This window comes from Coregonus lavaretus (genome assembly GCF_964263955.1).
Source record: "Coregonus lavaretus genome assembly, contig: HAP1_SCAFFOLD_499, whole genome shotgun sequence".
NCBI lineage: Eukaryota > Metazoa > Chordata > Actinopteri > Salmoniformes > Salmonidae > Coregonus > Coregonus lavaretus.
This window is the reverse complement of record NW_028161407.1, coordinates 16,638-44,333: the sequence shown is the minus strand read 5'-3', so window position 1 is coordinate 44,333 and position 27,696 is coordinate 16,638. Positions and strand designations below refer to the sequence as shown.

The 27,696-nt window shown below is 43.6% G+C and overlaps 1 protein-coding gene across 1 annotated transcript; it reads left to right on the top strand.

The window, feature by feature from the left end:
* Positions 1–8,475: 8,475 nt before the first annotated feature.
* On the top strand, positions 8,476–27,128 carry LOC311120713 (NACHT, LRR and PYD domains-containing protein 1 homolog). Its single transcript, XM_084195291.1, has 17 exons — positions 8,476–8,747; positions 12,268–12,461; positions 12,623–14,417; positions 14,501–14,674; positions 16,048–16,221; positions 17,939–18,056; positions 19,460–19,544; positions 19,682–20,234; positions 20,973–21,016; positions 21,633–21,670; positions 22,198–22,262; positions 22,395–22,609; positions 22,795–23,054; positions 23,214–23,339; positions 23,505–23,637; positions 23,723–23,752; positions 26,083–27,128. The coding sequence occupies exons 1-17, from the start codon at positions 8,494–8,496 to the stop codon at positions 26,394–26,396; spliced, it is 4,572 nt and encodes a 1,523-aa protein (XP_084051417.1). The 5' UTR covers positions 8,476–8,493; the 3' UTR covers positions 26,397–27,128.
* Positions 27,129–27,696: the final 568 nt, after the last annotated feature.

Sequence of the window (27,696 nt, the reverse complement as noted above, 5' to 3'; positions counted from 1 at the left end):
ATTAAAAAAAATTGGTTTGGAGAACCTTTACACACTAAATATATTGATTAATAAAAAATACAGTGGTTTGATTCATCCTGAAAGTTGTCATATTCAAGTTCAATCCATGACATATTGGAAGATGGGGAAAAAAAGTGTACAATAGGGGTTGAATAGGGGGGGTCCTATACATTTACCCTAATTCTCACTAATCATGGAACTGGCTACAGGTTTAACCTGCTACGTGTGGTCTGAGTTCCATAATGATTCAAACAGGCTACATGTCCTAAATTCTTGCACAACGTTAGCCTAATGCTAACGACCCTCAGGAACAACTGACGTGACACAGGAAAGAAAGGGAAACAGAATGGAATGATGCTAAATGTAAGCTACAAATTGAAGAAAACGAACACTAAAGTGACAGTTATAAATGTATGTGGGTTTTACTGACGGTGGTTCTCGATAGTGGCTGATATTTAACATGATACAACTTGTAAAATAAACGGAGAAAAGCCTGGGCATAGCCTATAATTAAAACATTCCGAAGCTCATACATCAACTCGGCAGGTTCAGTCCTACAGAAGCCTAAAGCTTGGGGGTCCAAATTGCATCCACGCTAATTATGAGGTCACACCAGTAGAGGTGCGTGCGTAAAATCACTGGGGAAGACAGAAAAATACAATACAATCTATGTGTTGTAATAATGTTTTTGCTCTATAACCTGTTAATTCATATGCCTTGTGACCCTGATATAGGCTTTAGGCCTAAAGGTCGAGACAATAAGAAGACACAGTGGGAGAATAAATTAAACCACATCTTTGTTTTATCACAAAACCAGAGAGCAACTTCTGTCCGGTTAAGTCCACAAAGCATATTCTATGTAACAGACAGTTACATGACCTACAGCATGGTCAAGCAAGTTAATGTTTCCGACATTTTCGGACCACTAAACAACTATTGAGTTAGAACCACAGAGAGTTACCCCAAGTTGCAAAGAATGGTTCATGGTCCTGATTTATGTGTTTGTGCAAGTATAAAAAACATGTTGACTCACCCTACTTGTAGAGAAACGCCAATGACATCCTCCTCTCTTTCATGTTGACAAAATGGTCTATCACTCTGTCATACAGTACACGGTCTATCACTCTGTCATACAGTACACGGTCTATCACTCTGTCATACAGTACACGGTCTATCACTCTGTCATACAGTACACGGTCTATCACTCTGTCATACAGTACACGGTCTATCACTCTGTCATACAGTACACGGTCTATCACTCTGTCATACAGTACACGGTCTATCACTCTGTCATACAGTACACGGTCTATCACTCTGTCATACAGTACACGGTCTATCACTCTGTCATACAGTACACGGTCTATCACTCTGTCATACAGTACACGGTCTATCACTCTGTCATACAGTACACGGTCTATCACTCTGTCATACAGTACACGGTCTATCACTCTGTCATACAGTACACGGTCTATCACTCTGTCATACAGTACACGGTCTATCACTCTGTCATACAGTACACGGTCTATCACTCTGTCATACAGTACACGGTCTATCACTCTGTCATACAGTACACTGTCTATCACTCTGTCATACAGTACACGGTCTATCACTCTGTCATACAGTACACGGTCTATCACTCTGTCATACAGTACACGGTCTATCACTCTGTCATACAGTACACGGTCTATCACTCTGTCATACAGTACACGGTCTATCACTCTGTCATACAGTACACGGTCTATCACTCTGTCATACAGTACACGCTTTTATTTTTTGTTGTCCTAGGCTACTGTAATATTCATATGTGTCAGCATACTGAATTGTAATTGGATCCCTTTTACCATCGTATCATACTGCACTATAATTGGTTAAGACCACCCAGGTGGTGAGGTCATCTTAAAGATGAACGTGCCAGTTATATTTTAATAAAGAGCTACGTTTATAAAGATCCTGTCGTCCTGCATTTTATTATTTTGTACAAAGCAAAACAAGACATGGTATCAGAAGTGAGATTAAAAGATGGATTTTGCTGGAGTTCCTTCACCTCGAATGGATTGGGGTTCTACACATCTTTCTAGTTTCAAGTTGTTTAACCGCACTGAAGTGATTCATCACTCCAGAGAACGCGTTTCCACTGCTCCAGAGTCCAATGGCGGCGAGCTTTACACCACTCCAGCCGACGCTTGGCATTGTGCATGGTGATCTTAGGCTTGTGTGCGGCTGCTCAGCCATGAAAACCCATTTCATGAAGCTCCCGACAAACATGTGCTGATGTTGCTTCCAGAGGCAGTTTGGAACTCGGTAGTGAGTGTTGCAACCGAGGACAGACGATCTTTACGCCCTTCAGCACTCGGTGGTCCCGTTCTGTGAGCTTGTGTGGCCTACCACTTCTCGGCTGAGCCATTGTTGCTCCTAGACGTTTCCACTTCACAATAACAGCACTTACAGTTGACCGGGGAAGCTCCAGCAGGGCAGAAATTTGACGAACTGACTTGTTGGAAAGGTGGCATCCTGTGACGGTGCAACATTGAAATCACTGAGCTCTTCAGTAAGGCCATTCTACTGCCAATGTTTGTCTATGGAGATTGGACGGCTGTGTGCTCGATTTTATATACCTGTCAGCAACGGGTGTGGCAGAAATAGCCGAATCGACTCATTTGAAGGGGTGTCCACATACTTTTGTATATATACTATACATCATTGGTTACCCATCCTATCATGTTACCACACAGATATGACTGTCTGGAGTCCTTCTGCCAAACCTGGGTGTTGTCACACTTCCCTCTCCTGGTAGCACTGCAAAACATCACAATCAAATAAAATGATAAAAATCCACTTTTACCAGATGGAATATGAATTTATGGGCTGAATACTTGCCTTGCATGAAGTGTACGAAGACTTTACATGACATAAATATCAACATATAATATAAACCTACAAGTGTTGAACCTGCTGACCAGATGCTGGTGGGAGGAGCTATAGGAGGAAGGGCTCATTCTAATGGCTGGAATGGAATCAGAGGAACGGTATCAAACATATGGAAACCAAATGTTTGACTCCATTCCATTAATTCCATTCCAGCCATTAGAATGAGCCCATCCACCTATAGCTCCTCCCACCAGCCTCCTCTGCCGCAGACGACTGAAATAGGAAGTACATTTATAAGGAAGTATGGTTGAAGAAAAATGTTTTGAGGTTTGTAACGTTCATTTACAATTTAATATAGAAAAGTGTTTTTGAGAAGTTAGACTATTATAGAGAGTTGATTTAGGGGGTAAAGCATCCGCAGAATTGTAAAGTTATACAATACTGATATCAACTTTCAAGAATGATCATTTTAGGCATATTTTGAATACTATATTGGTTAGCCTAATCAATATGATGTGATAGACTAGTAGGGTATTATTGTTATAAGCGATTGACAGCACATTTATCATGATTACGCATGATACACAAGACGGTCAAAACTTTAATTTCTTTAACTTCCTGAAGGAAGACGTGCATCGGATTTCTTTGTAAAGCTGTCGCTAAAGAAACTAGTCCGTCTGGTCAAGTAAAAGTCACGTGCAACTATGGGCATAAAAACTAAACCATACGGGTTACTAAACGATACGGGCCGGCCGCGACCGGGAGACTCATGGGCGGCGCACAATTGGCCCAGCGTCGTCCAGGGTAGGGGAGGGAATGGCCGGCAGGGATGTAGCGCAGTTGATACAGCATGGCGTTTGCAATGCCACGGTTGTGGGTTCGATTCCCACGGGGGGCCAGTATAAAAAAAAAAAAAAAAAAAAAAATATTGTATTCACCAACTGTAAGTCGCTCTGGATAAGAGCGTCTGCTAAATGACTAAAATGTAAATGTAATGTAAATGGTTACTAAACCATACGGGTTACTAAACGATACGGGTTACTAAACGATACGGGTTACTAAACGATACGGGTTACTAAACCATACGGGTTACTAAACGATACGGGTTACTAAACGATACGGGTTACTAAACCATACGGGTTACTAAACGATACGGGTTACTAAACGATACGGGTTACTAAACCATACGGGTTACTAAACGATACGGGTTACTAAACGATACGGGTTACTAAACCATTCGGGTTACTAAACGATACGGGTTGGGAGCTACCTACATTTGTTCCTCCCTGTCGTTCCAAAACCTTTTCTGTTGCGAAATGTTTTGGTACGGTTTGGGAAGCTGTGCACTAATGACTACAACCAGGCTCAATCAAACATGTTGGTACGGTTTCAGAAGGTGTGCACTAATGAGTACAACTAGGCTCAATCAAATGTACTTGCCAGACAAACCAATTTTTCCATAATTTGAACTTTTCCTGCATAACAAAGCAATGTCACCTTGTAGGCTACTACTAAACCAGAACAAGGAACAGTGGTGTGTAGCCTGTATTCTCTTAAAGGGTTAGGAAGAAATACCTGTCAGCTATTTTAACTGGCTGTAATGTCTACTTGGTAAATGTTTTATAAAGTCTACTACCGTCTTTCAATGTCAACTGGAAAGTCGATGTCTGTAATGTCTTTTAGTTGTGTTTGGACCCCAGGTGTTATGGAGTCAGTTAATGGGGATCCAACCAGGTAGACTAGCTGTTGTTATGGAGTCAGCTAATGGGGATCCAACCAGGTAGACTAGCTGTTGTTATGGAGTCAGCTAATGGGGATCCAACCAGGTAGACTAGCTGTTGTTATGGAGTCAGCTAATGGGGATCCAACCAGGTAGACTAGCTGTTGTTATGGAGTCAGCTAATGGGGATCCAACCAGGTAGACTAGCTGTTGTTATGGAGTCAGCTAATGGGGATCCAACCAGGGAGACTAGCTGTTGTTATGGAGTCGGCTAATGGGGATCCAACCAGGTAGACTAGCTGTTGTTATGGAGTCAGCTAATGGGGATCCAACCAGGTAGACTAGCTGTTGTTATGGAGTCAGCTAATGGGGATCCAACCAGGGAGACTAGCTGTTGTTATGGAGTCGGCTAATGGGGATCCAACCAGGTAGACTAGCTGTTGTTATGGAGTCAGCTAATGGGGATCCAACCAGGTAGACTAGCTGTTGTTATGGAGTCAGCTAATGGGGATCCAACCAGGTAGACTAGCTGTTGTTATGGAGTCAGCTAATGGGGATCCAACCAGGTAGACTAGCTGTTGTTATGGAGTCAGCTAATGGGGATCCAACCAGGTAGACTAGCTGTTGTTATGGAGTCAGCTAATGGGGATCCAACCAGGTAGACTAGCTGTTGTTATGGAGTCAGCTAATGGGGATCCAACCAGGTAGACTAGCTGTTGTTATGGAGTCAGCTAATGGGGATCCAACCAGGGAGACTAGCTGTTGTTATGGAGTCGGCTAATGGGGATCCAACCAGGTAGACTAGCTGTTGTTATGGAGTCAGCTAATGGGGATCCAACCAGGTAGACTAGCTGTTGTTATGGAGTCAGCTAATGGGGATCCAACCAGGTAGACTAGCTGTTGTTATGGAGTCAGCTAATGGGGATCCAACCAGGTAGACTAGCTGTTGTTATGGAGTCAGCTAATGGGGATCCAACCAGGTAGACTAGCTGTTGTTATGGAGTCAGCTAATGGGGATCCAACCAGGTAGACTAGCTGTTGTTATGGAGTCAGCTAATGGGGAACCAACCAGGTAGACTAGCTGTTGTTATGGAGTCAGCTAATGGGGATCCAACCAGGTAGACTAGCTGTTGTTATGGAGTCAGCTAATGGGGATCCAACCAGGTAGACTAGCTGTTGTTATGGAGTCAGCTAATGGGGATCCAACCAGGTAGACTAGCTGTTGTTATGGAGTCAGCTAATGGGGATCCAACCAGGTAGACTAGCTGTTGTTATGGAGTCAGCTAATGGGGATCCAACCAGGTAGACTAGCTGTTATTATGGAGTCAGCTAATGGGGATCCAACCAGGTAGACTAGCTGTTGTTATGGAGTCAGCTATTGGGGATCCTTTTAAAATCAAATAACAGATTGGGCGGTCTTAATTGTTTGTGACTATGAACAGTAAAATAAAAAAAAGTATCTTGTCACGTTGGCTAAGTAAAAGTGATATGCAACAAAAGGAAAATGAACTACCAATAGTTTATATGTAGGGCTAAATAAAATGTATTTAGTTTAGATTGAGAGCAGCTTTCTGGTTAAACAGATCGGAAAGGTAGTAGTTTATATGTAGGGCTAAATAAAATGTATTTAGTTTAGATTGAGAGCAGCTTTTTGGTGCACTTGATTTAACGTGAACCAATGGGTTCAATGATTGTCAGTGTAACCGGTGCTAAACGGCTAGCTAGTTAGCGGTGCGCGCTAGTAGCGTTTCAATCGGTAACGTCACTCGCTCTGAGACCTTGAAGTAGTTGTTTCCCTTTGCTTTGCAAGGGCCGCGGCTTTTGTGGAGCGATAGGTAACGATTCTTCGAGGTTGACTGTTGTCATTGTGTGCAGAGGGTCCCTGGTTCGAGCCCAGGTAGAGGCTCGGAGAGGGACGGAAGCAGAACTGTTACATCAGCACACACCATTTGTCTTGATGAAAACCCCGCCAGCCAGTGTACAGATTGAGATAACCGGTACCGCACCTCAAGTGAACTCAAGCAGTGGGTGTCGGCCTTTTCAGTAAACGGACCAAAACGGAGAGGGACCTACCTGAATTTGTCTAATAGAAACTCTAGTTTTTGTTGCAAAATGTTTTGCTACAGTTTTCTACAGTGTGCACTAATGAAAACACCCCAGCTCAGGCACAATCAAACGTACTTGCCTCATGTCCACAAGATGGATCAAACTCTTTGCGTTCCGCAACGCTACGTTGGGGATGGCGCACGAGGCTGTGCTGCGTTCTGCATGCATTAAATATTTTCAACTTGTGCGTTGCTTTACCGTGCGGCGTTACAAATGGAAGTACACACACAGACTCCAACTAGCTTTTAGCTTTTAGCGAGTTTAAAAGTGAAGCACGTGCGTCATGTATGGAAAATACTGGCTAGACATCCGGCAAAACAAAACCTCATATGCATCTGGTGGACATCGGACATCATGCTGTGTTCATAACCAAGTGAAAACCATGTGTTTGATACCATTCCATTTACTCCATTCCAGACATTATTATGAGCCGTCCTCCCCTCAGCAGCCTCCACTGATATTAATATATTGCTTTTAAAAAAATATATAAATAGTGTTTTGTTGTTACCAACAATGATTGGAACCTGTTCAGGGAATAATAATTTCAATTCTTCGAGGGACAGAATTAGAACGAAACCGTTATTTTATTTTCAAAGCACGGGAACCATTTAGTAACGTTATTTTGCGTTCCAGCCATTTTGTTCCCCAGTGTCGTATTCCAGTGTCTGCCTGCCAGCTGAAAGTCTTTGCCAGTGTGCATAGTCTACTGTAGCGTGATTCAGAAATTAGGGAGAGAGAATTTATTACAGGAAAATGAATTAATTAACCTTTTCAATGCTAGTTAAGGATACTATGGTTATTAAGTTTTACATTGGATTTATTAACTACAAAAAGTTGACTTTTATTAATGTTTTATTCTGGTGTCGCTCTGCACACAGAAACTAGCTAGCTAGCGCTGGTCCAACATTAGTTAAACCAAATCTCTGAAGTTCAAAGACCTTCAAAGTTCCTTCATAGACGCCGGTCCAATGTAGGTATAATTCTGTAGACGTAATTCAGATAATGCATGTCATAACAACAAGATGCCAAGCCTCCTCCTCCAACCTCCTCTCACTCTTTCCCCTCACGCTAAATGTCACTACACTGTCCAATGCATTTAAATAGCTTGCCCGTTCCACAGCAAGCTGTTCTATCAGCGCTGATTGGTCAAGTCATTTAATGTTGAGCTAAATTAAATAAAAATAGAGAGATTTCAGAGGTTTAAGAAATGAACAGATATGAACAATATAAACCGTTACTTTTTTTGGGTTTGAACCGGTTCAGAACTTAATTTTGCTGGTCTGAACAGTGAACAAAAAAAAAACAACGGTTCTGGTTGTTATATTTAACTGACATGCTGTTATTGAGGTAATTTAATTTAGCAGGTGACGTTGTTGTGTGAACTCTGTAAAAGTCTTGTCAATGTTAATGCTACTTCAACAATGTTCAGAAATATTGACTGTTCTGTTATTTCTTATTGTAGCTGAGTGAGCTGTGACTCTAAAATGAGTCTCTCTGGGGAGAGAGAGGAGGGGACCACTGCCTCTAAAATGAGTCTCTCTGGGGAGAGAGAGGAGGGGACCACTGCCTCTAAAAAGAGTCTCTCTGGGGAGAGAGAGGAGGGGACCACTGCCTCTAAAATGAGTCTCTCTGGGGAGAGAGAGGAGGGGACCACTGCCTCTAAAATGAGTCTCTCTGGGGAGAGAGAGGAGGGGACCACTGCCTCTAAAATGAGTCTCTCTGGGGAGAGAGAGGAGGGGACCACTGCCTCTAAAAAGAGTCTCTCTGGGGAGAGAGAGGAGGGGACCACTGCCTCTAAAATGAGTCTCTCTGGGGAGAGAGAGGAGGGGACCACTGCCTCTAAAATGAGTCTCTCTGGGGAGAGAGAGGAGGGGACCACTGCCTCTAAAATGAGTCTCTCTGGGGAGAGAGAGGAGGGGACCACTGCCTCTAAAACGAGTCTGTCTGGGGCGAGAGAGGAGAGAGGCACTGCCTCTAAGAGGGAGTATTCTGAGAGAGAGGAGGTTACCACTGCCTCTAAAAAGAGTCTGACTCAAGACACCAGTTCTAAGAGGTAAGAGATCAATTGTAAATTTAGTTATTTTAAAGATATACAACTAATTTAAGAGAAGTGTTTCCAAAAATCCTTTGACCAGCGGGCCTCCCTGGGGCAGTGGTCTAAGGCACTGCATCGCAGTGCTAGCTGTACCACTAGAGATCCTGGTTTGAGTCCAGGCTCTGTCGCAGCCGGCCGCGACCGGGAGACCCATGGGGCGGCGCACAATTGGCCCAGTGTCGTCCAGGTTAGGGGGGGGGTTTGGCCAGCAGGGATGTTCTTGTCCCATCGCGCACTAGCGACTCCCTGGCGCAGTTCACGCTGACACGGTTGCCAGGTGCACATTTAACCCAGCTGGCTTCCAGGTTAAGCGGGCATTGTGTCAAGAAGCAGTGCGGCTCGGCTGGGTTGTGTTTCGGAGGACGCACGGCCCTCGACCTTCGCCTCTCCCAAGTCCATACGGGAGTTGCAGCGATGGGACAAGACTTTAACTACCAATTGGACACCACGAAATTGGGGAGAAAAAAGGAGTTATATATATATATATATATATATATATATATACATACACTGGGGAGAACAAGTATTTGATACACTGCCGATTTTGCAGGTTTTCCTACTTCCAAAGCATGTAGAGGTCTGTAATTTTTATCATAGGTACACTTCAAAAATCCAGAAAATCACATTGTATGATTTTTAAGTAATTCATTTGCATTTTATTGCATGACATAAGTATTTGATATATCAGAAAAGCAGAACTTAATATTTGGTACAGAAACCTTTGTTTGCAATTACAGAGATCATACGTTTCCTGTAGGTCTTGACCAGGTTTGCACACACTGCAGCAGGGATTTTGGCCCACTCCTCCATACAGACCTTCTCCAGATCCTTCAGGTTTCGGGGCTGTCGCTGGGCAATACGGACTTTCAGCTCCCTCCAAAGATGTTCTATTGGGTTCAGGTCTGGAGACTGGCTAGGCCACTCCAGGACCTTGAGATGCTTCTTACGGAGCCACTCCTTAGTTGCCCTGGCTGTGTGTTTCAGGTCGTTGTCATGCTGGAAGACCCAGCCACGACCCATCTTCAATGCTCTTACTGAGGGAAGGAGGTTGTTAGCCAAGATCTCGCGATACATGGCCCCATCCATCCTCCCCTCAATACGGTGCAGTCGTCCTGTCCCCTTTGCAGAAAAGCATCCCCAAAGAATGATGTTTCCACTTCCATGCTTCACGGTTGGGATGGTGTTCTTGGGGTTGTACTCATCCTTCTTCTTCCTCCAAACACGGCGAGTGGAGTTTAGACCAAAAAGCTCTATTTTTGTCTCATCAGACCACATGCCCTTCTCCCATTCCTCCTCTGGATCATCCAGATGGTCATTGGCAAACTTCAGATGGGCCTGGACATGCGCTGGCTTGAGCAGGGGGACCTTGCGTGCGTTGCAGGATTTTAATCCATGACGGCGTAGTGTGTTACTAATGGTTTTCGATGAGACTGTGGTCCCAGCTCTCTTCAGGTCATTGACCAGGTCCTGACGTGTAGTTCTGGGCTGATCCCTTACCTTCCTCATGATCATTGATGCCCCACGAGGTGAGATCTTGCATGGAGCCCCAGACTGAGGGTGATTGACCGTCATCTTGAACTTCTTCCATTTTTAATAATTGCGCCAACAGTTGTTGCCTTCTCACCAAGCTGCTTGCCTATTGTCCTGTAGCCCATCCCAGCCTTGTGCAGGTCTACAATTGTATCCCTGATGTCCTTACACAGCTCTCTGGTCTTGGCCATTGTGGAGAGGTTGGAGTCTGTTTGATTGAGTGTGTGGACAGGTGTCTTTTATACAGGTAACGAGTTCAAACAGGTGCAGTTAATACAGGTAATGAGTGGAGAACAGGAGGGCTTCTTAAAGAAAAACTAACAGGTCTGTGAGAGCCGGAATTCTTACTGGTTGGTAGGTGATCAAATACTTATGTCATGCAATAAAATGCAAATTAATTACTTAAAAATCATACAATGTGATTTTCTGGATTTTTGTTTTAGATTCCATCTCTCACAGTTGAAGTGTACCTATGATAAAAATTACAGACCTCAACATGCTTTGTAAGTAGGAAAACCTGCAAAATCGGCAGTGTATCAAATACTTGTTCTCCCCACTGTATATATATTTTTTAAACATACATAAAAATAGCAAACTGTAGCTTTAAAAGAAGGTAACCGCCCTCTTCCGCCGCCCTTCCGCCCCCCTGTTGTAGAAAGAGATTCGTATGTGAAAAAAAATGGTTTCAGCAGCTTTGGGGGCATGACCTTTTTACTCCTGACCAATCAGCCAAAACCACAGCTGCCTATTGTTGCAACCATTGGCCAGATTGTTCCATCAATCAAATCTCAGGAAGAGGCTTGAAGAGGAACCGTACTTACAACCATGAATCTCAATGTGCGACCATGAAATTCAAAATACAAACTGTCAGGGTTCTGTCATCATTATAACCCCATAGATCATCATCTGGATTGTAATGATGACAGAACCCACCAGAATAAGACCCTGGATATTTATTGAAAGGAGCATCAAGCTTGTCACCGGGCCCTTTCACCACCCTGTGAAGTTCATCAGAACTTATTTCATCTGTAGTCTAATAAACGACATGCTTTCCTGAGTCGTAGTGGGAGGACCACACAGCATGTCATCTCGTGACTCCAACTTTACTTCCATATGATGGTTATTATATCAATATTTGCGGATACATGCGTTTCCACCGCCATTTTTCGCATAATACATTTTACAAACACAAAAGATCCCACCGCGTATTTTGTTTTGTCGACATTTTGGAAAGTTTGCCGACAAATTTGCTGTTTCAATCAGGCCGGTCTTGGAAATTCTTCGTTTTACCTGTGAAACGACCATGAAGCATCTCTGCAAGTCAACCATTTGATCTCAATCAGTTGAGTTTTGTACAGTGCTGTTTTGTGTTTTGAATGAAGTACAGTGAGTGAATTGTAGAGCAGATGATGTTAACAAACTGCAGCATACCTGTGTTTTGTTTCAATCACAGCACATATTTTGCCTAGTGGCACTCTGTTGGGTTTTAACCACATGAGAGAGAAATTTGACCAATTCGCACAGTCATCTTAACATCTCATAAGAAATGTTTTGTCTTCCAGTAACTTTATACTATGCTATTATATTGGGTTCTGTAGAATACTATCAGGATGTGATCTTGCAGACATTGATTGATGTAGCTTTTTTAAACAAGCACCATTCTCCATTCATCACTGAAATGGCCAGAGTAGTCTGTTCTCTGGGCAGTGAATGAGTAGAGTAGAGACTACGTAAAGTAGAGAATCCCATACAGTGAATGAGTAGAGTAGAGACTACGTAAAGTAGAGAATCCCATACATGCTTCAGATTTTTTGCAATCTGGAAAAGGCTTCAGAACAGCAGCCCCTCATTTCAAAGAAACATCAGGACTTGAGTTCAGCTATGCAGTTGTTGATGTGATATTGATGCACTATTGATGAAGTGATCTGTCTCCCTGTTTTGTTGAAAGTGTCCAGAAGCCCAGAGCAGAGTCACCTACACCCAGCCGGGAACCTCTGAGACGTGGCAAAATGTCTGAACAACAGATGAAAAGCTCTGACTACCAGTTGGACTATGAAAACGTTCAGGATTCAGTTGAGACGATGGAGGGGATTGTCAGCCAGGGTGCTGTAATGTTCACACACAACCCTCTGGGTATGAGGAGTAAGACTGGGAGTTACAACAGCCCTCCCGTCCACACCTTACATCTTTCTCTATTGATCAAATCACTTCTTTAATATTAGATCATGTTGATCAGTTTGAACTTTCAAAAGTTAATCTTCTAGTTTTATGGGATTAATATCAATCTCATTGTTTTCCTACAGGTCAAACTCTTCTGACAGTCCAACAAGACATTAAGGCTAAACTGAAACACAAGTATCAACACATATCTGAAGGAATTGGACACCATGGAAGTCTGTTAAAGGACATCTACACAGAGCTCTACATCACAGAGGGTGGAAGTGGAGGGGTCAATAATGAACATGAGGTGAGACAGATAGAGATGGCATCCAAGAAACAAACCACACAAGAGACACCAATCAAATGCAACGACATCTTCAAGCCTTTACCTGGACAAGACAAACCTATCAGAACTGTGCTGACAAAAGGAATCGCTGGCATTGGAAAAACAGTCTCTGTGCAGAAGGTCATCCTTGACTGGGCAGAGGGAAAAGCAAATCAGGACGTTAATTTCATGTTTCCTCTTCCTTTCCGTGATCTGAACCTGAAAAAGGACCAATACAGTCTGATGCAACTTCTTTCCCACTACTTCTCAGAGCTGAAAGAGATTGACAGCATTGAAGATGGTGAAACCAAAACTGTTTTTATTTTTGATGGTCTGGATGAGTGTCGACTTCCTCTAGACTTCAAAAACAATGAGAAGTGCTGTGATGTCACGAAGCCAACCTCAGTGGACGTGCTGCTGACAAACCTCATCAAGGGGAATCTGCTTCCCTCTGCTCTCCTCTGGATAACCTCACGGCCTGCAGCAGCCAATCAGATCCCACCTGAGTGTGTTGACCAGGTGACAGAGGTACGAGGGTTCAATGATCCACAGAAGGAGGAGTACTTCAGGAAGAAAATCACAGATCAGAATCTGGCCAATGAAATCATCAAACACATGAAGACATCAAGGAGCCTCCACATCATGTGCCACATGCCAGTCTTCTGTTGGATATCAGCCACTGTCCTTGAGATGATGCTGAAAGAGGCAGAGAAGGATGAAGTCCCCAAAACTCAGACCCAGATGTACACACACTTCACGCTCATCCAATTCATTGTGAAGAACAGGAAGTACAACAAAGCCACAGAGACAAACCCAAAGGAACTGTCTCAGTCAGACAAAGAGATGATCCTGAAACTGGCAAAGCTGGCTTTCCAACAGCTGCAGAAGGGCAACCTGATCTTCTATGAGGAGGACCTGAGAGAGTGTGGCCTTGATGTCACAGAGGCATCAGAGTACTCAGCATTGTGTACAGAGATCTTTAAAGAAGAATCTGGGCTGAACCAAGAGAAGGTCTACAGCTTTGTGCATCTGAGCATTCAGGAGTTTCTAGCAGCAGTGCATGCTTTAGAATCATGTCTGGACAAGAAGGAACATGTTTTTTCCCCCACTAGTGAGGATGAAGAGGAGGAGTCAATCCAGTTGTTTGACTTACACAGGAGAGCAGTGGACCAGGCCTTGAAGAGTGAGAATGGACACCTGGACCTGTTCCTCCGCTTCCTTCTGGGTCTCTCACTGGAGTCCAATCAGAATCGGTTACAAGGCCTTCTGACACAGACCGGAAGTACAACACAGAGCAATGAGGAAACAGTTGAGAGAACAGTCAGGTACCTTTCAGACAACATCGAATGGGAATCCTCACCAGAAAGGATCATCAACTTGTTCCACTGTCTGAATGAACTTGGTGCCAACTCTCTAGTTGAAGAAATGCAAACCTCCCTGCGATCAGGAACTCTTTCAGAAACAGAGCTAGAACCTCAACAATGTTCAGCCCTGGCCTACCTGTTACTGATGTCAGAGGAGGTGCTGGAGGAGTTTGACCTGAAGACATACACCACATCAGAGACAGGTTATCAGAGGTTGCTCCCGGTAGTGAAAACCTGCAAGAGAGCACTGTAAGTTCTGCTATTGAGTTGATGTATACAGTATCATTATTCTGAAGGATTTGTATATCTAACAGATTATCTCCTCTCTCCAGACTGGATTGCTGTAAACTCAAAAATGAATCCTGTGAGACTCTGGCCTCAGCTCTGCAGACACCAAACTCCCCCCTGAGAGAACTGGACCTCAGCTACAATGACCTGGGAGACAGAGGAGTGGAGCTGCTCTGTGTTGGACTAACCAGTGCACTCTGCAACATACAGACACTAGTGTGAGTTAACTATCTTCAGTATCCACTGTGAGTGTTTATATATTATGTATGTACTGTATACTGAACAAAAATATAAATGCAACATGCAACAATTTCAAAGGTTTTACTGAGTTACAGTTCATGAGGAAATCAGTCAATTGAAATAAATTCATTAGGCCCTAATCTATGGATTTCACATAAATGGGAATTCAGATATGCATCTGTTGGTCACAGATACCTTAAAAATAAGTATGGGTGTGTATCAGAAAACCAGTCCGTATCTGGTGTGACCACCATTTGCCTCATGCAGCGCGACACATCTCCTTCACATAGAGTTGATCAGGCTGTTGATTGTGGCCTGTGGAATGTTGTCCCACTCCTCTTCAATGGCTGTGCGAAGTTGCTGGAAACTGCCGGGAACTGGAAGACGCTGTCGTACACGTCGATCCAGAGCATCCCAAACATGCATGTCTGGTGAGTATGCAGTCCATGGAAGAACTGGGACAATTTCAGCTTCCAGGAATTGTGTACAGATCCTTGCGACATGGGGCCGTGCATTATCATGCTGAAACATGAGGTGATGGCGGCGGTTGAATGGGCCTCAGGATCTCGTCACGGTATCTCTGTGCATTCAAATTGCCATCGATAAAATGTGATTGTGTTCATTGTCCGTAGCTTATGCCTGCCCATACCATAACCCCACCGCCACCATGGGGCACTCTGTTCACAACGTTGGTTGGATGTACAGCCAAATTCTCTAAAACGATGTTGGAGGGGGTTTATGGTAGAGAAATTAACATTCAATTCTCTAGCAACAGCTCTGGTGGACATTCCTGCAGTCATCATGCCAATTGCACGCTCCCTCAAAACTTGACACATCTGTGGCATTGTGTTGTGTGACAAAACTGCACATTTTAGAGTGGCCTTTTATCGTCCCCAGCACAAGGTGCACCTGTGTAATAATCATGCTGTTTAATCACCTTCTTGATATACCACACCTGTCAGGTGGATGGATTATCTTAACAAAGGAGAAATGCTCACTAACAGGGATCTAAACAAATTTATGCACAACATTTGAGAGAAATATGCTTTTGTGCGTATGGAACATTTCTGGGATCTTTTATTTCAGCTCATGAAACGTGGGACCTACACTTTACATGTTGGGTTTATATTTTTGTTCAGTATAGTTAGTATGTGTATGTTTTTAAAATTATTTTAACATTTTGGGACATATCCAGAAACATACATAACATATATAAAACTAAGGTAAATATCTTGAGTGAGTTAGTATGTTTTTAACATTGGTTGTGTCCTTCTGTTATTGTATTAATGCATCTCATTGTTATTAAAGCTTTGCATATTTAACAGTGTATCAACATATCTCCTCTCTCCAGACTGTCTGGCTGTAAACTCACATATGAATCCTGTGAGACTCTGGCTTCAGCTCTGCAGACACCAAACTCCCCCCTGAGAGAACTGGACCTCAGCTACAATGACCTGGGAGACAGAGGAGTGGAGCTGCTCTGTGTTGGACTAACCAGTCCACTCTGCAACATACAGACACTAGTGTGAGTTAAATATCTTCAGTATCCACTGTGAGTGTTTATATATTATGTATGTACTGTATACTGAACAAAAATATAAATGCAACATATAACAATTTAAAAGGTTTTACTGAGTTACAGTTCCTATGAGGAAATCAGTCAATTGAAATAAATTCATTAGGCCCTAATCTATGGATTTCACATAAATGGGAATTCAGATATGCATCTGTTGGTCACAGATACCTTAAAAAAAATAAGTATGGGTGTGTATCAGAAAACCAGTCCGTATCTGGTGTGACCACCATTTGCCTCATGCAGCGCGACACATCTCCTTCACAGAGTTGATCAGGCTGTTGATTGTGGCCTGTGGAATGTTGTCCCACTCCTCTTCAATGGCTGTGCGAAGTTGCTGAAAACTGCCGGGAACTGGAAGACGCTGTCGTACACGTCGATCCAGAGCCTCCCAAACATGCATGTCTGGTGAGTATGCAGTCCATGGAAGAACTGGGACATTTTCAGCTTCCAGGAATTGTATACAGATCCTTGCGACACGGGGCCGTGCATTATCATGCTGAAACATGAGGTGATGGCAGCAGATGAATGGCACGTCAATGGGCCTCAGGATCTCGTCACGGTATCTCTGTGCATTCAAATTGCCATCGATAAAATGTGATTGTGTTCATTGTCCGTAGCTTATGCCTGCCCATACCATAACCCCACCGCCACCATGGGGCACTCTGTTAACCACATTGACATCAGCAAACCGCTCGCCCACACAATGCCATCACGACGCCATACACTCTTTCTGCCATCTTCCCGGTACAGTTGAAACCGGGATTCATCCGTGAAGAGCACACTCCTCCAGTGTGCCAGTGGCCATCGAAGGTGAGCATTTGCCCACTGAAGTCGGTTACGACGCCGAACTGCAGTCAGGTCAAGACCCTGGTGAGGATGACGAGCACGCAGATGAGCTTCCCTGAGACGGTTTCTGACAGTTTGTGCAGAAATTATTCGGTTGTGAAAACCCACAGTTAAATCGGCTGTCCTGGTGGCTTGTCTCAGACCATCCTGCAGGTGAAGAAGCCGGATGTGGAGGTCCTGGAATGGCGTGGTTACAAGTGGTCTGCGGTTGTGAGGCTGGTTGGATGTACTGCCAAATTCTCTAAAATGATGTTGGAGGCGGTTTATGGTAGAGAAATTAACATGAAATTCTCTAGCAACAGCTCGTGGAACCAACACTTTACATGTTGCGTTTATATTTCTGTTCAGTATAGTTAGTATGTGTATGTTTTTAACATTATTTTAACATTTTTGGGACATATCCAGAAACATACATAACATATATAAAACTAAGGTAAATATCTTGAGTGAGTTAGTATGTTTTTAACATTGGTTAATCATGTGTCCTTCTGTTATTGTCTTAATGCATCTCATTATTCTTAAAGCTTTGCATATTTATCAGTGTATCACTATATCTCCTCTCTCCAGACTGGCTGGCTGTAAACTCACATATGAATCCTGTGAGACTCTGGCTTCAGCTCTGCAGACACCAAACTCCCCCCTGAGAGAACTGGACCTCAGCTACAATGACCTGGGAGACAGAGGAGTGAAGCTGCTCTGTGTTGGACTAACCAGTCCACTCTGCAACATACAGACACTAGTGTGAGTTAACTTTCTTCAGTATGAGTTATTATGTGGATGTTTTAAACATTTGTTAATCATGTGCTCTTCTGCCCTCTAGTCTAGGTCAGTGTGGTCTGACAGAGGGTTGCTGTTCAGATCTGGCCTCAGTCCTGAGTTCACCCAACTCACAACTGAAACAACTGGAGCTGAGAGACAATGACCTGCAGGACTCAGGAGTTACACTGCTGTCTGCTGGACTGGAGGATCCAGACTGTAAACTACACACACTGGGGTAAGTACAGCTGTTTCAGTCAGGTCGGTACTGAGCTGAGTTACACTGCCCTCTGCTGGACTGGAGGATCCAGACTTTAAACTACACACACTGGGGTAAGTACAGCTGTTTCAGTCAGGTCGGTACTGAGCTTAGTAAAACAAATACTCTGAACATCTGATGTTTCATCACAATGTTTGTGTCATTGACAAATATATGGGTGTCCTACAAGATGATTGACACCAGTCCACCAACCTAGAGAGCTGTTGTGTCTCTCTGTAGGCTGTCTGGCTGTCTGGTCACAGAGGAGGGCTGTGCTGCTCTGTCTTCAGCTCTGAGGTCAAACCCCTCCCACCTGAAAGAGCTGGACCTGAGCTACAATCACCCAGGAGACTCTGCAGGGGGACTGCTTTCAGCTGCTCTGGTGGATCCCACAGATAAACTGATGAAGCTGAAGTAAGTCAGAATAGATGTCCTAATAGTGTGAGCAGCGGTTGTGTCCTATGAAGTGTAGTAGGTTCTGTAACATGAGGACATGATGGTAGAATACAGGAGACGTTTACCCAGCAGGCTTAGCACTCCAACACAGCATACATCATCACCACATGAATACTCTTCTTCTGCATCTCTGATATCCTGTTGGAATTGTACTCTGTTCTGTATGCAGTAGGTAGGATAGAATACCTGTATGTCTCTAGTAATGAATTGTACTCTGTTCTGTATGCAGTAGGTTGGGTAGAATACCTGTATGTCTCTAGTAATGAATTGTGCTCTGTTCTGTATGCAGTAGGTAGGATAGAATACCTGTATGTCTCTAGTAATGAATTGTACTCTGTTCTGTATGCAGTCGGTAGGATAGAATACCTGTATTTCTCTAGTAATGAATTGTACTCTGTTCTGTATGCAGTAGGTAGGATAGAATACCTGTATGTCTCTAGTAATGAATTGTACTCTGTTCTGTATGCAGTAGGTAGGATAGAATACCTGTATGTCTCTAGTAATGAATTGTACTCTGTTCTGTATGCAGTAGGTAGGATAGAATACCTGTATGTCTCTAGTAATGAATTGTAATAATATAATAATAATAATAATAATAATATGCCATTTAGCAGACGCTTTTATCCAAAGCGACTTACAGTCGTGCGTGCATACATTTTTGTGTATGGGTGGTCCCGGGGATCGAACCCACTACCTTGGCGTTACAAGCGCCGTGCTCTACCAGCTGAGCTACAGAGGACCACATACGATGTACTCTGTTGTACTCTGTTCTGTATGCAGTAGGTAGGATAGAATACCTGTATTTCTCTAGTAATGAACTTGGATAGTGCACCAGAACACAACAATATGGTTTAAATGTTGACTGCTTTATTAGGTCTTTGTCAGTCAATAACCTGTTTCTCCTACAGTGTGGATCATGGTGGAGAGTTCAGGCTGAAATCAGGGCTGAGGAAATGTAAGTCTCTTCAATCCTAATTAACTGCATATTCAGAACTACAGTAACATAGTAACTAATCAATACTTGTTCTGTACCTACAAAAACTACATTTTATATGAAGATGTGGTTTGATTAAACTCTCCTTTTGTCTACAGATGCCTGTCATCTCACCCTGGACCCAAATACAGCAAACCCAAACCTGATACTGTCTGAGAGGAACAGGAAGGTGACACGGGTGGAGGAGAAGCAGCATTATGAAGACCATCCAGACAGATTTGACCATCATCCCCAAGTTCTCTGCAGAGAAGTCTTATCTGGATCTCGTTATTACTGGGAGGTGGAGAGGGGTGGTTATGATGGTAACATTGGTGTGGCGTACAGAGGAATGAAGAGGAAGGGAAAGAAATATGACAGTTGGATTGGAGCCAATAGGAAGTCCTGGGGTTTATTCTGCTATGACGGAGGTTATCACTTTTTCCATGCGGGAGTCCGTAGCATATCCATCCCTGGTCCTGTTTCTAACAGAGTTGGAGTGTATCTGGACTGGCCAGCTGGTACTTTGTCCTTCTATAGTGTGTCCTCCTCTGGTACACTGACACACCATTACACAGAACACACCACATTCACTGAACCCCTCTATCCTGGGTTTGGGGTTTATTCCTCCTCCTCAGTGACCCTGTGTCAGATAGATGACCAACACATTCAAAGGTGAGTCGTAGCAATGTTTTATCATGTGTTTTCCTCTGGAATCATTCCTACAATTAGATTAGTAGTGGTGTGTTTTAATGTGTTCTGTTGGACCTACAGACAGTTAGATTAGTAGTAGTTGTGTGTTTTAATGTGTTCTGTTGGACCTACAGACAGTTAGATTAGTGGTGGTGGTGTGTTTTAATGTGTTCTGTTGGACCTACAGACAGTTAGATTAGTAGTAGTGGTGTGTTTTAATGTGTTCTGTTGGACCTACAGACAGTTAGATTAGTAGTAGTGGTGTGTTTTAATGTGTTCTGTTGGACCTACAGACAGTTAGATTAGTAGTAGTGGTGTGTTTTAATGTGTTCTGTTGGATGTACAGACAGTTAGATTAGTAGTGGTGTGTTTTAATGTGTTCTGTTGGACCTACAGACAGTTAGATTAGTAGTAGTGGTGTGTTTTAATGTGTTCTGTTGGACCTACAGACAGTAACTCATGATACCGGGTGACATCACATCTCTAAGGGCTTTCATCAAGATAAGCAATGTTACCTGTAATGTCACCATCAGTATTGACTTCATGGAAGTTGACATAGTGTTATGTCACATTTGGCAATGCACCCTACATAGGGAGCTGTTCTGTCACCCTTTATACACCCTTTGTATTGCTTATGAAGACTGTATGTATGCTATATAAAGCCTTTATAAGTTGTATTTAGTTTAATCACAGTCTATCCATCTGCTTTCCCAACACCAGAGACCATGGTGGAGAGTGTTGTATCAAGCCTGGACCTGAGAAATGTGAGCGTTAACTGATTTAATTGTTTTTCAATCAAAATACTTTTAAAGCGTTCATTATACTTGAGTCCCAGGCAAGGAACACAATCATGATCTATTTGGTCAAAACAAACTTAAAGGTAGAGTCAGCAATATGATGTAGATGCACAAAGTAAACATCATAGTGGGTAAACTTCTACAACAACTAAGGGCGTTGGAGCGCGATGCTAAACTTCTCTGTTTTTGTCCCGTGGCTACCACGCTGTAAGAGAGTGAAGAGAACCCGTGCACATGGGCAGATACTGTGTGAGAGAGAAGTCAGGCATCTTGCTCATCACAATATCTGCGGTGCTGCTCGTACAACATCATTTAGCTGACTCTACCTTTAAGCTCTCATCCTGGGATCTACCAGAAATCAGGCCCCCAACATCTCCAAAACATGGACCAGAACCATGTTGTTTCCTGCTTCCACAAACATTCATTAATATAACACTAATGTCAGATTATGGTATGATAATGAGTGTACATTCTGAGACAGTTGCTCACTTACATTCATTTTTATTACAAGTCTGTTTAATATTTATTAATTCATTATTACATGAGATTATCCGTTTTAAATAACAACTACTTTTGACTTCAGGGATTCCTCAGAGCTGTAAGACTTGTGACCATGTTGAGGTAAGTCATAATGTCAATTCTCACTTTTACATACCTGCAGGAGTCAGGCACAGTCTGAAAGCCAGGTGTGTACTGACCAACCATTCATACTGGGATATAGACAGTCCTGTGTTCTGCTTTAGTAATATAAACACAGTCTGAAAGCCAGGTGTGTACTGACCAACCATTCATACTGGGATATAGACGGTCCTGTGTTCTGCTTTAGTAATATAAACACAGTCTGAAAGCCAGGTGTGTACTGACCAACCATTCATACTGGGATATAGACAGTCCTGTGTTCTGCTTGTAGGAATGCAGGATTTTAGCTGTTGTCATACCAGCATTCCATGTAACATTGAATAAATACATTAGATTAGTTACTTTGGTTAATGGGCCAGTTTCCCGGACACAGATTAAGCCTAGTCCTGGACCTTAAATAACTTTCTATTGAAACTTCCATTGATCATGCTTTAAATCCAGCACTAGACTCAATCTTTGTCCAGGAAACTGGCCCCATATGTATAACTGACATGCTTGTCCTCGTTCAGGACTCCACACACTGGCTTCAGATTGAACCCTTGACTTCCACTGTCCAGGGAGTGACAATGTTCAGGTAAAATATCTACTTTTAACATTTAATTCCACTTGCTAGTGTATTTCCCCATTACCTTTGGGAATAGTCTTCTAATCCAACCTCTCCATTTGACGATTGACCCTCTCTACCATATCTTGTTGTTGCCCTCAGGCACAGGACACCCAAAGGGCGTTATGAGTGCACAGTGTCTGGGCTCCGCTGGGTGTGTGACAGAGATGTCATTCTGAAGTATCACTTCAGGAACTGGTATCCCTACAGTCACCTTCTGATAGACATGCAGTACGGACAAGGTGGTCCATTGCTGGACATCACTATGGAGTTAGGTGAACTGGAGGAAGTTCATCTGCCACACTTTGTCTGTTTAGGTAAAACCATATAGACATAGTATTCAGAAAGACATTTCCATGTAACTGAGTTTCACTTCCTGAATGAATGAATGAATATTCTGGGAGTTTGTTTACTGTGATCTGATACTGCATATTCTTTGTGTTTTAGTTGGATGAATAATACAATATTTGTCTTTCTGTCTCCTTTTTATTGTGTTGTTCAGGGACCAACCCTTCCCTGAGGAATGAGATGAAGATTCTTAATGTAGAGGAACATGGAGTGTCTGTTGAGGAAGTGCATGAGGTCACCAGATTCCATGCCAAAATTCTCCATCCCAAGTTCTCAGTTATCTCTGTTATACTGAGCTATATCTTTACGCGGAACATAGATGTCCACTGTGAGCTGATGCTCTATCTGTCAGTGAAAAAGCAAACACTAATTCCACGTCTATACCTGTTCCCCAGTAACCCCAGCCAAATACAGGTGAGGTACCATTCTTTTAGAGGTGACCTTAACTAAGCAGTGGTACGGTTTATGTTGACACTCATAACATGAAGATAATAGTGTGTTGCTAGTTTTCTGAATAATGTTTGAATAAGACTATACATTGACTGGCTGTGTATTTCATGCCTCGTTTCGCAGGCTGTGGAACAACAGGAAAAGTCTGAAGGGTCTTCAAGGGTTCTCATCTCAAGACCAGAGCAGGCCTTCAAACTGAATAGTTACTTCAGACTGAACATTCCCTGTTCTACCTACATCAATCCACCGGTACAGTTTTAGTAGACTAAGAACATGAATCTGACATTTAAGTCACATTTCTATCCATTGCTCTCTCTCACTCGATGGCTCTCAATTCAAATGGCTTTATTGGCATGGGAAACATATGTTTACATTGCAAGCAATCTCTCTCTCGCTCTCTCCATCTCTCTCCAGAAGATTCATCTCATACATAGAGACTCCACACCAAGCTTTTTCAAGGCGGTTTTGAAAATGACAGGGGTTGACATTGAGATGGAGTTATTCGGTGATGATGAGAGGATTGCATGGAAAGAAGTGGTATCACAAGGTAGGAGCATATGTCAATCATAACTTTGTACTTTTGTAACAGATGTTATTTAGAGTGATATAACCTCATTTTGTTTATCTTTCAGATGAATACATCACTGCCACCCATTCAACAAGTAAGTAAACATGAGTTACAGTGCATTCAGAAAGTATTCAGACCCCTTGACTTTTTCCACATTTTGTTACGTTACAGCCTTATTATAAAATGGATTAAATTGTTTTTTCCCCTCATCAATCTGCACAAAATACCCCATAATGACAAAGCAAAAACAGGTTTTTAGACATTTTTGCAAATGTATATAAAAAAAAAAACTGAAATATCACATTTACATAAGTATTCAGACCCTTTACTCAGAACTTTGTTGAAGCACCTTTGGCAGCGATTACAGCCTTGCGTCTTCTTGGGTATGACGCTACAAGCTTGGCACACCTGTATTTGGGGAGTTTCTCCCATTCTTCTCGAAGCTCTGTCAGGTTGGATGGGGAGCGTCGCTGCACAGCTATTTTCAGGTCTCTCCAGAGATGTTCGATCGTGTTCAAGTCCGGGCTCTGGCTGGGCCACTCAAGGACATTCAGAGACTTGTCCCGAAGCCACTCCTGCGTTGTCTTGTCTATGTGCTTAGGGTAGTTGTCCCGTTGGAAGGTGAACCTTGGCCCCAGTCTGCGGTCCTGAGCGCTCTAGAGCAGGTTTTCATCAAGGATCTCTCTGTACTTTGCTGAGTTCATCTTTCCCTCGATCCTGACTAGTCTCCTAGTCCCTGCTTCTGAAAAACATCCCTACAGCATGATGCTGCCACCACCATGCTTCACCGTAGGGATGGTGCCAGGGTTCTTCCAGATGTGACGCTTGGCATTCAGGCCAAAGAGTTCAATCTTAGTTTCATCAGACCAGAGAATCTTGTTTCTCATGGTCTGAGAGTCCTTTAGGTGCCTTTTGGCAAACTCCAAGCGGGCTGTCATGTGCCTTTTACTGAGGAGTGGCTTCCGTCTGGCCACTCTACCATAAAGGCCTGATTGGTGGAGTTCTGCAGAGATGGTTGTCCTTCTGGAAGGTTCTCCCATCTCCACAGAGGAACTCTGGAGCTCTGTCAGAGTGACCATCGGGTTCTTAGTCACCTCCCTGACCAAGGCCCTTCTCCCCCGCTTGCTCAGTTTGTCCGGGCGGCCAGCTCTAGGAAGAGTCTTGGTGGTTCCGAACTTCTTCCATTTAAGAATGATGGAGGCCACTGTGTTCTTGGGGACCTTCAATGCTGCATAACTTTTTCGGTACCCTTCCCCAGATCTGGGCCTTGACATAATCCTTCGACCTCATTGCTTGGTTTTTGCTCTGACATGCACTGTCAACTGTGGGACCTTATATAGACAGGTGTGTGCCTTTCCAAATCATGTCCAATCAATTGAATTTACCACAGGTGGACTCCAATCAAGTTGTAGAAACATCTCAAGGATGATCAATGGAAACAGGATGCACCTGAGCTCAATTTCGAGTCTCATAGCAAAGGGTCTGAATACTTATGTAAATAAGGTATTTCTGTCTTTTTATTTTTAATACATTTATAAACATTTACAAAAACCTGTTTTCGCTTTGTCATTATGGGGTATTGTGTGTAGATTGATGAGGAAAAACATGTAGTTAATCCATTTTAAAATAAGGCTGTAACGTAACAAAATGTGGAAAAAGTTAAGGGGTCTGAATACTTTCCAAATGCACTGTACAAACCAATGGCTTGAGGGCCAGTCGACATGGTTTACTGTTGGACTAGTCCTGATTATAAAAGGCTGTCTTCAAGAACAATGACATCTCCTCCAGGATTTGATGTACATTAGCCTGGTTCTGAATGCCCCAATGACATCTCCTCCAGGATTTGATGTACATTAGCCTGGTTCTGAATGACATCTCCTCCAGGACTTGATGTACATTAGCCTGGTTCTGAATGACATCTCCTCCAGGACTTGATGTACATTAGCCTGGTTCTGAATGACATCTCCTCCAGGATTTGATATACATTAGCCTGGTTCTGAATGACATCTCCTCCAGGACTTGATGTACATTAGCCTGGTTCTGAATGACATCTCCTCCAGGATTTGATATACATTAGCCTGGTTCTGAATGACATCTCCTCCAGGACTTGATGTAGATTAGCCTGGTTCTGAATGCCCCAATGACATCTCCTCCAGGACTTGATGTAGATTAGCCTGGTTCTGAATGCCCCAGCATCTTTTTCTACGTCTGTGAAAACCGACCCTAAATATGAATGAAACAGTAGTGGTGTGATGTGTTCATTGATGCAGGTTGTTATTGTTACAGAATGTGTTCTTAATGCAAAGATTAATAATACAATGAAGACTTTTACTGTAGGTCACTCTGAAAGAAGTCTGTTTCTAAATGTCTGAAATGTAAATGTGAATGAACAAATGTAGTTATTTTGTAACCTGCCTCTCTCAGGTGCTGTGTTGGGGGCAGGGCGTCCGGCTGAGAGCAGTCTGACTGGTTCTACAGAGCAGCAGCTGCGTTCTGTACGGACAGAGTTTGTGAGACGAGTGTCAGGACCTGTCCTGGAAGGTCTGCTGGATGGACTCCTGCAACACACAGTCATCAACCAGGAGGAAATGGAGTCAGTAAAGGTGATAGCTGAGAGGGCAGAGAAGGCACGTGACATCATCGACATGGTGTTGAGAAAAGGAACTGAGTCATGTTCCAGGATGATCAACCTTCTTGGGGAGCTGGACCCCTATCTTTGGTCACAGCTTCAGATCTAAAGTTGTAGCCAACCCCTGGGTGTGGGGAGACCAGGCAGAATAGACAGGCAGGGTGGTTCAACATGGTCTTGTTGTCTGTTGCTTTAATTCAGGCTCCTAAAAATGTACAGAAAATTTCAATCAAACATGACCACTATAATAGCAATAAACTAACCAAAGGTCCAGCCACACAGCCTCTCTCCTTCTGCAGCCTCCTGGAGGTGTGGATCTTCTAGCAGGAGGATCAGTTAGTCCTCCAGTAGGTACCTAGCTGGACCCCTATCTAGCAGGAGGGTCAGTTAGTCCTCCACTAGGTACCTAGCTGGACCCCTATCTAGCAGGAGGGTCAGTTAGTCCTCCACTAGGTACCTAGCTGGACCCCTATCTAGCAGGAGGGTCAGTTAGTCCTCCACTAGGTACCTAGCTGGACCCCTATCTAGCAGGAGGGTCAGTTAGTCCTCCACTAGGTACCTAGCTGGACCCCTATCTAGCAGGAGGGTCAGTTAGTCCTCCACTAGGTACCTAGCTGGACCCCTATCTAGCAGGAGGGTCAGTTAGTCCTCCACTAGGTACCTAGCTGGACCCCTATCTAGCAGGAGGGTCAGTTAGTCCTCCACTAGGTACCTAGCTGGACCCCTATCTAGCAGGAGGGTCAGTTAGTCCTCCACTAGGTACCTAGCTGGACCCCTATCTAGCAGGATGGACAGTTAGTCCTCCACTAGGTACCTAGCTGGACCCCTATCTAGCAGGAGGGTCAGTTAGTCCTACACTAGGTACCTAGCTGGACCCCTATCTAGCAGGAGGGTCAGTTAGTCCTCCACTAGGTACCTAGCTGGACCCCTATCTAGCAGGAGGGTCAGTTAGTCCTACACTAGGTACCTAGCTGGACCCCTATCTAGCAGGAGGGTCAGTTAGTCCTCCACTAGGTACCTAGCTGGACCCCTATCTAGCAGGAGGATCAGTTAGTCCTCCACTAGGTACCTAGCTGGACCCCTATCTAGCAGGAGGATCAGTTAGTCCTCCACTAGGTACCTAGCTGGACCCCTATCTAGCAGGAGGGTCAGTTAGTCCTACACTAGGTACCTAGCTGGACCCCTATCTAGCAGGAGGGTCAGTTAGTCCTACACTAGGTACCTAGGTATGGACCCCTATCTAGCAGGATGGTCAGTTAGTCCTCCACTAGGTACCTAGCTGGACCCCTATCTAGCAGGAGGGTCAGTTAGTCCTCCACTAGGTACCTAGCTGGACCCCTATCTAGCAGGAGGATCAGTTAGTCCTCCACTATGTACCTAGGTATGGACCCCTATCTAGCAGGAGGGTC

Coding starts and splice junctions, on each gene's coding strand:
- LOC311120713 (XM_084195291.1), top strand. CDS start 8,494: ATGAGTCTCTCTGGGGAGAGAGAGGAGGGGACCACTGCCTCTAAAATG. Junction 19,545..19,681: donor GAAATCAGGGCTGAGGAAAT/GTAAGTCTCTTC, acceptor TTTTGTCTACAG/ATGCCTGTCATCTCACCCTG. Junction 22,263..22,394: donor CAGGGAGTGACAATGTTCAG/GTAAAATATCTA, acceptor TGTTGCCCTCAG/GCACAGGACACCCAAAGGGC.